Raw genomic sequence first — 14,477 nt, 5'->3', positions numbered from 1 at the left:
ATTTAGGTCGAATGATTCCAAGACTCCATCCTTTTGGAGTTGGCCTATGTGTTTCTTGCTTACATGTCCAAGACAACAATGCCATAAAGATGCTTTATCTAAGCCAGTGGAAGAATCGATACACAATACATTATTTCCTAAGTTATTTACAACAGATGCAGTTTCATACACACCATCACAAGGTAATGCTTTAAAATAAAGAACACTATTATAGAAAGCATCAATACCACCACTTTTATTATCAAAATAAAAGGTGAAACCTTGTTTATACAATGCATGAAAGGAAATAACATCTCTTGTCATTTCTGGCGAATAACAACATGTATTCAAGTCTAATGTAAACCCACTATCTAGTAACAAGGAATAAACTCCAACCTTGGTGACAGGTGAAACTTTCCTATTTGCCATGATTAGGTTTATCTTTCCATGCTCCAAATCCTCACTTCTTCTTAGTCCCTGCAGATTAGAACATATGTGAATTCCACAACCTGTATCAAGGACCCAATACTTAGAATGAGGTGAGTTATTAGACAATATAGTGTATGTACCTGCATGGTTGGGTTTTAGTTTCCCATCCTTCAAATCTTGCTGGTACTTTGGGCAGTTTCACTTCCAGTGCGACTTTTCATGGCAATAGAAGCATTCAACCTCATTAGGGTTAGAAGAAGGAGTGACAAAACCTTTCTTTGTTTTGCTTGAAGAGGGGCCTTCAATTGTCTTACCCTTGGTACCCTTAGAAGGGTTCTTTCTCTTCTTACCTCTACCATGCCCGATTGCCAAGACATTAGCCGCAGTAGGAGTAGGAGGAGTAGTAATACCCGACTTACCCTTAAGACTACTTTTTGCAGTCTTTAAGAGTCCTTGAAGTTTACTAAGTGTAACTTCTTCCTTAATCATGTGGTATGTCATTCAAAATTGATCATAACATGAAGGTAAGGAGTGCAAACTGATATCTATTGCTAACTCCTCAGGAAAGTTAACATTCAGTTTCTTCAAGCGATCCACAAACTTTTGCATTTTCTGTAAGTGGGTCGTGAGGGACTCATTGTCCTTCATTTAGGTGGTTATCATGGAGGAGATTATTTCATACCTCTCTTGACGAGCACTTTGATGGTATCGCTCCATCAAGTCCATGTGCATCTCAAAAGGGTAATAGTCCTCATAGGACTTTTGGAGCTCAGCTGTCATTGTGGCAGTCATGATACATGCTACTTTGGTAGCATCCCTTTCATGTGCTTGAAATGCAGCAATCTCCTCTGGGGTAGCAGTTGACTCATCAATCTCCTTCATCTCCATATCAAGGACATATTCTTTGTCCTCATAGCGAGTGACCATCCTGATGTTTCTGATCCAATCCATAAAATTGATCCATCAAAGACGACTCTCCCACAAAGGTTCATGAGAGAGAAGGAGCCAGTAGGGTTTGAGCCAGAAGCATTGTTATTGGAAGACATCTGAAATGAAAGAATAAGTTTAGATTAGATTTCAGGATAGTCCTTAATAAAGCACCCAAATGCTATATTAAGGCTAGGACCAAACACAATATTTTATAACTTAGAAGAGGGATGTCGTAATCCAAGCTATAAAATATTTGAAGGTAGGTGAATGACGATTCACCAATTTCCACCATAAAATGGAATAAATCTTATTAGGTTTTAATTGGTTTTAGAAATTCCTAGGTTCTTTGAGATTCATTGAACTTTTCAATGCCATGTTTCAATCTCGAGTGTGCCCTTCAAGTTTTGTGACTAGGATGCTGAGGATCACAAAACAAGGTGTGAAGTAACCATGCAAATCACTTTGGTACACTTAATGTATGACCCCTCAATTGAAGTGTCGGTTAACCACACACGCTCCAACAATACTATGATAAACATTAAGTCACCCTTTGCCTACCTTGATACGTCTAAGTTAGTGTGCCGGTTAACAGCACACGCTCCACTAACGACTTAATCAAAGTGTAAAGTGTAACTTCATGGATTAGCACCTTATTCACATTTTCCTAAAGTAACTAAGATTGGGAATTAATAAAAGTTTAGTTACTTTAGTATATTCATAATACTTATTATGAGAATTATAGTATTTGTTCTACCTTTTCGGCTAACGACCCTCCACCGATCAAGGAAGCGGTGGGTGAGAATAGACACCCATTAAGTTTCCATTTTATAGGCACCAACCTTATACCCCCCTTATAGACCGACTTCATGAATGAGGTCTACTAATGGTAAAACGACTTTTATCTTATACATATATAATTATTATTCACTTATTATATTATACAGTATAATGGTTGAATTTTAATATTTAAAATTCTAAGGGTTGGAACTAAAGTTTTAATTATGACTTTACTTGTTCCAAAACTTGAGGGCAAGTTTTATAAACTTTCAAAACTTTTCATTTCTCATAACTTATGAGTTTATTAGAGTATTAAAATGAAGACTCTTCATTTTCATAACTCTTGTGTTCTTTTATTGGTTTTAATTCAAGTGTGACTCTTGGTTTTTCCATAACTTGAGGACAAGTTATGGACTCCATTAAAACACATAATGATCAAGAATTAACTAACATGGAGGTTACAAATAATTCATATGATCATCTAAATTCATAAGTTCAAGAACATGGTTATCAAGAATTTAAAGAGTCATAACAAACTTATATAAAACTTGTAATTTCTGATAATAGCCATTGTAAATGGATTAGCATAAACATTACACCAACTAAAACAAGTTTTAAAACACCAAAATAGTTTAGGGTAATGTTTCTAGTCTATTTCCAGCAGCATAACTCGAAAATCTGAACACTGCAGCATGTACTCGTCGAGTGCATGAACTGACTCGACGAGTTGCATGCATTTCTTCATAGACTCGTCGTGTCTCCCCTTGGACTCGGTGAGTTCATGTAGGTAGTGAACAAAAAACTGCGTTTTTCAACTATTTTGCATCAAGTATCAAACAAACAAGCCTAGGCTCTAATACCATTGTTGGGTTTTGAACCTTCTAACACTCCTATGGTGTACATGCAACCCTAGAAACCTTGTATCTATGTTTGACTAAGATAAATGAAAAATGATTTTCCAAGGCTCATAATCCTATCTAGCATACTTGGGGATCTTTTATTCTAATAGTTAATAAGAATTACATACCTCTTTGTAGCTTGGATTCCTTTGAAACCTTGTGAGCCTAGCACCTCAAGTGTGATGCCTCAAATGCTTCACACAACACCAAGCACACTTGGAATAAACTCTTAAGAACACTTAGTATTTTCGGCTAGCCCTCTTTTTTTCACTCTAGTGGCCGAAAATGGTGAATAATAGCTTCTTTATATAGTATGTTACAATTAGGGTTACACCATGTAAACCCTAATTATCATGACCTTTCATTTCCATGACCCATGGAGCATCCATGCAGCATCTTATGGGTTTAACCCAACTTGATAATCCATGGAGCCTTGGCCCACTATATAAGTTATGGATGATTGACACAATCAACCCATATATTTAATTAGTCTTCTTTTGATCACATAATTATTTATTGATCAATACTAACTAAATATTATTATTCTTATTATTAATATATTAGAACTTATAATATATTAATAAACCATAAGTGTCTTATTTCTCTCATTTAGTCTATCCAAGTGCATGATGATATGCAACCCAAATGGACCATGCCGGGTTGGATCAAGTACATACCAAATATAGTTATGGACTTAGAAACTATATCCAACAAATTAATATTCCCATTTCCATATAGAGCGCCGAGAGAATATACCACCTCACTTGCCATATATTCCTACTTGGGAATAATTAAGGGTGATCTGTGATTTTTGGGCACGAACTAGTGGTGCCCAAGATGAGTATGACGAGTGAATTTTTTTTCTTTTTATGTTTAATTTTGGTTTGATTTGTGTTTATTTTAATTTGTTTTTTTTGGTGTGTTCTACCATTTTTTGATTTGTTTTAAAACTTGTAACTAAATTTTTGTTTCTGTTTCCTTGTTTCAAGTCTAGGTTGTTTTCTTATTTTTATTGATTGCAGAAATTATTTGATTGCCGAGAAAAGTCATGGGAGTTTGAACGTTAAAATCGAAGACCATAAATTTCGATAAATCTAGGGTGACTATCGAGTGAGAAGAAGAGTTTGAGAGAATTTTACAAAAAAAAAAAAAAAAAAAAAAAAAAAAAAAAAAAAAAAGATGTCTAGAATGCGTCTTAAGCCATTAAGAAGCAAGGAGTTGAATTTACAAGAAATACATTTTGGCAGGAATACATTCTGTGAGACTACAGTTTTCACGATGTGACCAGCTACATGTCACGTCATGACTTTTATCTCCTACATGATTCTAGATTTTGAAGATCATTTCTCACTATGTGGTGACTATATTGTCACGTCGTGACGGATCTAAATTATAACGATTTTGAAATTATTTCATTTGACATCATGACGTGGTACCTACTATATCATGTCATGAGTAAAATATATTTATTAAATTAGAAGATTTTTGAACCACATTTTTTGAAGTAGCGGATTTTTGGTTTTTGGTTTATTTAAAAGGAATATTTACAAAAAGCAGCATGACTCAAGTTTCAGCAATCTATCGAGATGTTCAAAGCTTTCCAACCATAATCATATTTGATCTCGTCACTACTACCTAAGGGGAGACCGGGAGTCTGTTCATTTTTCTTCATTTTTATTGTTTTTATGTGCTTTTAATTCTTTTATGCACACAATGAGGGCATTATATGGACCAAGTGTGGGGTAGGGGGTCGAAAAAGGATTTTCAAAGCATAAAAGTTATAAAAATGATAAAATTAATTATATAGACTTGAAAAAATAGTATACTTTTGAAAATATAGTGCACTTTAAATTTTTTGATATTATTGCATTAGGACTAGTTTGCTAGTGCTAAGGATGATTTGAAGCGAACTCTAAGATTTCGTAGATCTAGTCTTTATGTTACAGTGTTTTTGTGGCTTCCTGGTCTTAGTGAAATTATGAGATGAAAATGCAACTTTATGTAGTTTTAGGGACATAAAATGTTTAGAATCGTGTAAGATAAGTGTATTCAGGAAAACTTATGTAGTTGCAAAAGTGAGTTGTTAGAAAAGAAAAAAAATAGAAAAGAAAAAAAAAGTTGCAAAAGCTTGTTGAGTGAATAAAAACATCCAAAGTATGAAGATCAAGAATCATGAAGAAAACTTCAAAAGTTACAAATATTGAAGATGCAAGTTGAAGAAAGTGAAGAATAAGAAAAAATAACTTGCCAAAAGTCAAAGGCGTATTATTCAAAGTTGTAATTTTTCTTTTTTGGTTATTTTACCATATGTATGCTTGGGAGTTTAACCAAAATTTACCTTGAGGCCAAGAAAGTTTTCGGATGATGTATTCTGAGGGATGCAAAAATGAATGTCATTCAAAAAAAGTGGGAAGTGTTTATGAGGATCGTAAATATATAGGGTTTGGGAAGTAGTTAGGTTTTAGACACAAATACATGTATTGACGTAATGCATAGTTAGTACGTCCAATTTGGATTGTTTTGTGTGATATTGATGGGTAATGTTCAGTGTCATGTAATAAAATAAGTTTTGCTTGAGGGCAAGCAAAAAAGAAGGGTTGGCTAATGTTCTATGTGATGTAATAAAAGGACATTCTCAAAGAAAATGAGCTGAAATTGACAAGAGCTGAATACTTGGAGGATTGGAGCTGAAACTAAGAGAAGAAAGATGAAAAAGAATGAGAAAAAAGAAGTTCCCATAACACGGACAACTATACTACATTTCACATCTGTGACCGCGTGTTAACAGAAGAATCCTCTACGGACATGGGCCTTTTTCTTGGCGCATATGAGATTATTACAATTTTTACGTCGTGACATGCATTTGGTTACGACATGACGATTAATTTTGTGGATATATATATATATATATATATATATATATATATATATATATATATATATCGAACATTAGATTGATATCAAAGACTTCTCGCCAAAGAGCAACGAAATCAGTAAAAACCCCGCACTTTTAGTTGTTTCTTCATAGTTTAAATTTTATAATTATTTTATTATTTAAATTTTATTTTTTGTGTTCGACACCCAACTTACATTACTATACTATAATTAGACTAGTAACGCCTCCATTTCGCCATCTGTTCCGAGGGTACAACAACCGAAATCGTGTGTACTGTCGGATATGGCTTACTTGTTGGAAACAATTGTAGAGAATAGGAGGAAGAAGATGAGTATTTGCAACGCGCCCTTCATGCGAGTATGAGTTATTGTAAAACCATAGGCACAAGCTTCTAAATTTATCATCCATTCAAGCTTATAAACTCACTTGAGTATGGTCTTCCTACCAATGTGGGATTCGATCACACCTACCTCTTTTGTTGACTTCTATTCTCAAATACTCAAATTTGAGTATCAATATCTCATTCACATATACTTAATTTTGGACCTACGATATATCATTTCAAAACTCTCACGAAATAGAACATAAATTCACTTAAAGTTAATTATATATACAACATATGTATATATTTATATATGTTCAAAGTTAGCAAAATACACAAATTTATACTAAAATTTTCAACAGTTTCATCTAATAGATCGAATCAGAGGGTTACAACCGAATTAGACACTTTTATTTCACATATCAAACACACTAACCAGATCAAGTCACCGGTCACACCCTTCTATTTATTTTTACACAAGTTTATACTAGTGTTTTTATAAATATATAGCACATATCTATCGGATCAAATATGTTCATAGTGCCTTTATGTCATAAATCGTTAAGCCTATTTCTCGTTCGTACTCATACTGCCATTTTCATGGCATATTTGCACAGTTTAATTAGTAAAAAGTATGTGTTGTTATTATCAAAATATTTCGTTATGCTCTTTACTTTCTTTGAATGACAAGATTATTAAACTAAAAGATACATTTTTCCTTAAAAAAACAGCTAATTCTAGTTCAAATTTTATTTTTCATTATTTTTATTATTATTTAATTCTGAGAAATTCAATTGTCCATGATATTACTTTCTCTTTTGTTAATTTCTTATCATTTAATTACCATATGATTAATTTTATCAAAAGAAATATCTTGATGTTGTACTCGAATACTGTTTACCCCCCTACACGATAATCATGGTAAATCAACTTCGAGATAAACCTACCCACTATCTGTAACAATATTCAAATACATGAAGTTTTCTGCCTAACATCTGTTGTAATCTCATTTCACTGATTTAATATCATTGTAATTAGCGTTTTCCAAATGTCTTTGTGTAATTGAAATCAAATTGATTGAAATGACACAACCCATTATGCTATGTATCACTATAAACTCATGAATTCAAAACCTATACATAACAATTACAAGCATCATTGATTTGAAATATCATATAGACTCGTAAATTAACAAAGGATAAAATAAATTGTAGAAATAGACCTATGGAGAGTCGTCATGTATCAAAATGATGATAATGTGTAGCACATAGAATTACAAGTGGTATCACCACATTCATCATCTCTAAAGCTTGTTAATTAAAAAGAAAAGTGCCTTTTACAAGTTCAACTACCATTATTACTAGATATTATAAAATATCATTGTCTTAGTTCTAAACGCATTATTATTCGGCTTAATAAAGTGTTAGTGGATTATAACTATGCTTTATTGGTTCTTGGATTCATCTCAGGTAATACAAGGACACGGGTACAAAGGGTGGAAAACATTTTTACGTTTTTTTTTTATTTTGGAACCGGCAAATATATTATAAACGCTTCACTAACAAGATGCTAGAGAAGCGAAAGAGTACAAATTAATAAGTTTTACAAGATAACGCCTACATACTCTTATCCGCATTTTTACGTAACATGAATTATTTTTCGCATCGATAAATGTACATAATTAATGGGGTGATCCATGTTTTACGGCCGCTTTATTAATTTTATATTTTAAATATAGTTTTTCTAATGTTCTCTTACATCTACTATAATAAATTAAGGTTTTCTTGCCACATGTCCTCTTCTCATTAATTTGGACACATGACATTTTCTAAAATTTTTAAAATTTTTATTTTCCACTTGTTATTTTATTGTATTTTTCATTTTATTATATTAAAATTTCACATTTAATATGTAAACTAATATATATGTAAGACATTTATTAGAAATGGTTTATATATATAATGTATTCAATACATTAAAGCCTCATTAATTTGAATAATTTAAAAATTTTCTTATTTTTCTTATAAATTCAAACTTTTCAAATTGTTAAAATTTCATATTTAATTTTTTTAAATAAACCCATGTAATACATGGGTCTCACACCTAATAGAGAATATTTCTATAAATTTGTTATTAGACACTGATAATTTCTCTAATTATGTGTAACATAGCTTTTGGCATAAATTATTTTCGTAATTTGGTAAAAGCAAGGAATATGTCTATCACTAGGTATAAGACTCATTTATTACATGGGTTAATTAAAAAATAAATAAATATAAAAATATTAATATTTAAGAACTTTGGATTTATAAGAAAAAATAAAAAAAATAATGAATTATTAAAATTGGGTTTTTAATCTTTTAAATTAAAATAAATAAACAAAATAAACTAATAGGTTTTAATTTGAGAATTTTGAAATAAGAAGGTAAGTCTATTAATTAAATTGATATCCATTTATTACTATACTTATTGTAATTATTATATTAAAGTATTATGTGAAATTTATTAAAATAAAAAATAAATAAATAACTCATTTTTAATAAAATTTGCCGGTTCCAAAAAAAATCTCATAAAATGACACATGGAAAAAAATCAAAATAATCACAAAATGACATTTAACAAATTGAATAAGAGTGTGGCATGTAATAAAAAAAATATTAATTGATTATAGTAGATTTTGTGAAATGTGGATGAGACCATTTATGTAAAAAATTTATTAGGCAAGGACCACAACTCTAATTTTTTAAAACATAGGAACCGTTTCTATAAAACTTGTTATCAAAGATCATTTAAGTAATTTCTTGATATATATATATATATATATATATATATATATATATATATATATATATATATATATATATATATATATATATATATATATATATATATATATATATATATATATATATATATGTTCAAGCTCATTTGAGACCATTCTAATTTTGTGGGACCGTGAGACCAAATCTAAAAATAATTTTAAAATGCAAAATAAATGGAAAAATCCAAAAATTCTTTTTTTAAATATTATTTTCGGAACTTGAATTAATTAAAAAAATTTTAAAAAATTTAAAAAATTTAAAAAAAAAATCTCGTTTATTTTTTAAAAATACGTGAAATATTCTAAATAGAATATTACACTGACATATTCTAAAAAATAATTTTAAAATGCAAAATAAATGGAAAAATCTAAAAAAAAATTTTAATATTATTTTCGGAACTTGAATTAACTAAAAAAAATAAATAAAATCATATTTTTTTGAAAAATACGTGAAATATTCTAAATAGAATATTACACTGTACATATTGTAAAAATAATTTTAAAATGCAAAATAAATGGAAAAATCAAAAAATGCTTTTTTTAAATATTATTTTCGAAACTTGAATGAACTAAAAAAAATTAAAAAAAAAATAAAAAAATGTGTCCCACGGTCTTACAAAATTAGGTCGTCTCACATAAACCTAACCATATATATATATATATATATATATATATATATATATATATATATATATATATATATATATATATATATATATATATATATATATATATATATATATATATATATATATATATATTGGGACCATTTCTATAAACAAATTCTATAGAGGGACCTTTTCTAGAAACTGCAGGAACCGCTTCTGTAATATGTTTTATATGTAAGGACCAGTTTTTTAATATTCTTCTAAAACAGGGTCCATTTTAAGAAGCAAAAGGGAACATTTTTGTAGAGAACTTTTTTTAACAGAAAAGATAAATATCCCAAGATATATAAGGATTTATAGAATAAATTCAAGCTTTGAACGACTGTAAAGTTGGTACACTTCTAATGATCATCGCATACTTTATTTTCAAGCCATTTTGAGCTACATCCATTTGACGAGTCATTAATTGGTAAATTACCATAAAATATATATAAAAAAAAATGACATTTAATTTGAATTCACTTAATTCAGTACAAATTTTCATTACTAAAGCATCATTCAACAATTTTGACAAACTTTATAAATAATCACGAGATGTTTTTATATGCTAAAACATAAATACATATATAATAATTATTTCTAGATTTTTTTACTCCTATCAACATCAACCTTAGTCTACCCACTTTAATCATATCAAATCAAATAAAATGAAAAGAACGATTGGATTTGAAAGATTTTTAGGTATTTGTTTGCAAATCATGGGACAAAAGGGATTGCTGCTCAAGTGTCATTATAACCACACAAGAAAAAAGAAAAAAAAGAACCAATTGAAGTGGAACCTTTGTCTTTTTATTTTTCTTTTTCCAAGGAGGTTGTGTAGTGGAGTTCCTACTAGACATGAGAAAAACAAGCCGTGTCTTTATCTGATTGCAATTGCTAAACGGGTTATATATCTTCGTACACACTTGTACTTCTTTTACCCAAATCTTACCTTGTACAACTTTTACTAAAACAGGGTTTGTATCCTGTTAGTATTTCAAAAATAGTAAGGATTAACTTGATAACAAGGTGTGTAATTTGGGGTTAACAAAGTGACTAATAATGAGTTATTAAAAAAGAGATTTTGAGTTTTATCCTAGGTATATACTAATCCAAGGGAAAATGACCTTTGAGGGTAATAAAGTATTCGTCTTGTATTCATTAGGTCCCTTATCTTTTTTTGTCTTTATTATACCATTGAACTTATAATCCATGTTCACCAAAGCCACCGTGACCGGTTATCACCTGTTTTACCGGTTACCACATTTAATTAGAGATGATATGTCTTATTACGTGGAATTAGAACACATTTAATTACCGTTTCTCTTTCACCCGTTTGTCCTTACAGTTAGGGTTCTTTTTAATTGAGGGAAGAAAAAGTTCAATCGAAGCATACGGTTAGGAAATTGAAGAGAACTGGTGAATGCGAGTGTTATAGTGAAGAAGATGGCCTCCGATTCCAAACAAAGTAAGTATTTAACAGTTTATTTACATTATAATGGTTTATTCGCACCAAAACCATTAGTGTACTTGAACGCTGTTGTTGTTTCAATCTGTGATGTCGATTTTGGTGCAATGGATTTCAAAGACTTTAACTTGTTCATTGCAAAGTTGATTGAAGGCAGTTGTGATAATGTATATTATTGCACTAGAAATGAACCATTGGCAGAGGGTATTAGGCGAATTACGAATGATGCTGACTACTTTGAGTTTATTGAAACGGGTTCTAGTGATGAAGCCGGTCTAAGAATGAATGTGTATATAGACCACGAAAATGAACCTGTACTTGATTGGGCTGATGATGAAGGGCATTATTCTGAGGAAGACCTGGATGATGATAAAGATTCACAACTTTCTGATGATATTCCATATGAGCATGAAGCAGATGATTACATTCCTTCTCTTGACAAGACTATTGGTGATGAATTCTTACATCGGGTGTCAGGTATGTGTAAGGATATAAATGATGAGGCTGAAACTGATGAGGTTGAAACCAATAATGGAGATGACAAACCAGTGTACCCTGTCCATAATGAGAACCAGAAATGGGACAAAATGGTGCCAATTCTAGGTATGAGATTCTCTAACCCCATGGAATTGAAAAATTGTTTGACTAACTATGCAGTGAAGAATGGGTACAACCTTTATTTTGAGAAAAATGATAGTCAGAGGTTATTAGTGAGATGTTGTAAACAGAATAAGAACCCCTCTTGTCCTTTTAGACTGTGGGCTTCCTGGATGAGCAGTGAAAGGTCTTTCCAAATTAAGTCATTAGTTGATGAACATAACTGTTCAAGAGTCTTCAAACTTGATTCCATTGTAACATATAAATGGATTGGAATGCATTTTAAGAATCAACTTGTGAAGAACCCTAAAATGAGCATAAGGAAAATGAAGGCCAAAGTGAGTACAAAGTTTAACTTGATTGTTAGTGTCACTCAATGTAGAAATGCTAGGTGATATGCTTTGGATGAGATAGAGGGTAGTTTGATAGAACATTATGGTAAAGTATGGAGTAATGGAGAAGAAATAATGAGGACAAATCCTGGTTCAACAGTAAAGATAGATGTGAATGTCATGCCTGATTCCACAACCTACTTTTCTAAAATGTATGTTTGTTTTAAGGGTGTGAAGGATGGTTGGATTGCAGCATGTAGGAGGGTAATAGGGGTAGATGGTTGTTTTTTAAAGGGTATATGTAGAGGCCAACTGTTAGCAGCTATGGGTAGGGATGCAAACAACCACATCTTCCCTATTGCATGGGTTGTGGTGGAAGTTGAAAATAAGGAAACATGGAAGTGGTTTCTTGACCTCCTTCTGGATGACATTGAAATGGGAATTGGTCATGGATTGACCCTCATATCAGACCAACACAAGGTATATTTCTGTTTTGTTTTGTTTAAGTTGAATGTTTTTGTTATGTCATCTATTTCATGCTTTCTTTTAGGGATTAATAGAGGCTGTCAAAGAAAGGGTTCCAGCAGCAGAGCATAGACAATGTGCTAGGCACATCTATGCTAACTTCAAGAAAAGTTTCAAAGGTGAACAATATAGGAAGTTGTTTTGGGCAGCAGCTGCTAGTACTACTCAACCAAAATTTGAGGCTGAAATGAATTCCATAAAAAAAAAATTGACCCTTTGGCTTATGAACACCTCATGGAAAGGGACCCTAAAAGTTGGTGCAGGGCATTCTTTGAAGTGGACAGGGCTTGTGATGCTTATGAGAATGGCATATCAGAAAGTTTCAACTCTGTTATTGATCTTGCTAGGAAAAGGCCACTCATCACCATGTTGGAAGAGATAAGGATTTATGCAATGGAGAGGATGTATAAAATGTTGCAAGAGGGACAAAGTTGGGGGAATTTAAAAATATGTCCATCTATAAGGTTGAAGATATCAAAGCTAAAGAAACAGCAAAGGTATGATATAACTTCTATTTTATAAATATTATATGTCTCATCTATAAGATTAATAGAACTTCTTATTTTTTTGGGCAGATTTTGGGGTGTTATACCATCTGGGATACAACAATATGAAGTTAGGATTGGAAATGATGGATATGTTGTGGACCTTAACAACAACACATGTGGATGTAGATCTTGGCAAGTATCAGGTATCCCATGTGTGCATGCAGTGGCAGCCATTTCATACCTTAACAGGAATGCAAAGGATTATGTTGCACCATGGTTCCATACAGCCATGTTCTTGACTTGTTACGACCATACCATTAACCCACTTAATGGTAGTTCCATGTGGCCTGAAGCTCCCTACATGAAGCCATTGCCTCCTCAAAAAAGAAGGTTACCAGGAAGGCCAACCCTTAAAAGGAAAAAAGATCAATCTGAGATGGAAAGCAAGGGGAAAACAAGGCATACTATCTCAAAAGCAGGTTCAGTTAATAGATGCACTATTTGTAGAGAAAGGGGCCACAATAGATCAACATGTCCTACTAGACCAGCAGATGTAGCATCCACTTCAAGGCCAAAAAACAAGAAACCTAAAAAATGTAAAAAAGAGAAAGGTATGCTATTAAAACAATATAATTTAAATGGAACACCCAACTCATTAGCTACATATTTGTATAGCAGGTAAAGTGGAACCAGTTCAAGTGGATCCAGTTCAAGCAGATCCAGTGGATCCAGTTCAAGTACCAGCTCCACAGGTTGATCCAGTTCAAGCAGATCCAGTGGATCCAGTTGATGTACCAGCTCCACATGTTGAACCAGTTCAAGTAGATGATCCACATCCAGATGTTGATGTCCCTGCTCAACCAGTTGCAACTAGGCAGAGGATACGAAAATACTCAGAAAGAATTACCAAGATAGGGTTGAGGAGGAAGTTTTTGAAGAAAGCAGGAAGCACTGGACACAACCTAATGGTGTTGGAATGATTTTATTTGGAAAGACAAACTTTTAGTCTTATAAATATGTAATTGGGAAAACTTTAAGAATCATGGCACATGGCACATCTTTTGACATATTAGGACAACTGTGGGCACAACTTTTGTAATAGTGCACATGATGATGGAATATTACAACTTTATCTTTTATCTATATGATTTGGTGTACGGTTATTTGCATATAGATTGTTTAATCTTATATTATCTATCATAAATCAAGTAAATTTAGTATTACTACATTAAGCAAAGTTTGGTGTTGTTGTTGTTGTTAATCTGGACCATATTACCCTTGGATCACATCAACACACTAACAATTGATTACTGCCAAATTTAATATGGACCATTTTACCCTTGGATCACATCAAGACATTAACAATT

General features: G+C 31.7%; 1 protein-coding gene across 2 annotated transcripts; it reads left to right on the top strand.

Moving 5' to 3' along the window:
* The first annotated feature begins 11,907 nt into the window (after positions 1-11,907).
* LOC145039203 (uncharacterized) lies at positions 11,908-14,246 on the top strand. 2 transcript variants are annotated; one of them, XM_078987298.1, is made up of 4 exons: positions 11,908-12,577; positions 12,648-13,119; positions 13,198-13,721; positions 13,789-14,246. In XM_078987298.1, the coding sequence occupies exons 2-4, from the start codon at positions 12,857-12,859 to the stop codon at positions 14,088-14,090; spliced, it is 1,089 nt and encodes a 362-aa protein (XP_078843424.1). In that variant the 5' UTR covers positions 11,908-12,577; positions 12,648-12,856; the 3' UTR covers positions 14,091-14,246. The 2 variants fall into 2 exon arrangements, with proteins under 2 accessions (XP_078843424.1, XP_078843423.1); XM_078987297.1 differs by having other exon boundaries at positions 13,786-14,246.
* Positions 14,247-14,477: the final 231 nt, after the last annotated feature.

The sequence above is a fragment of the Lactuca saligna genome, chromosome 4, assembly GCF_052625555.1.
Source record: "Lactuca saligna cultivar CGN05327 chromosome 4, ASM5262555v1, whole genome shotgun sequence".
Taxonomy (NCBI): Eukaryota; Viridiplantae; Streptophyta; class Magnoliopsida; order Asterales; family Asteraceae; genus Lactuca; species Lactuca saligna.
The sequence above is the reverse complement of the archived record's forward strand: the minus strand, read 5'-3'. Positions and strand labels throughout refer to the sequence as shown.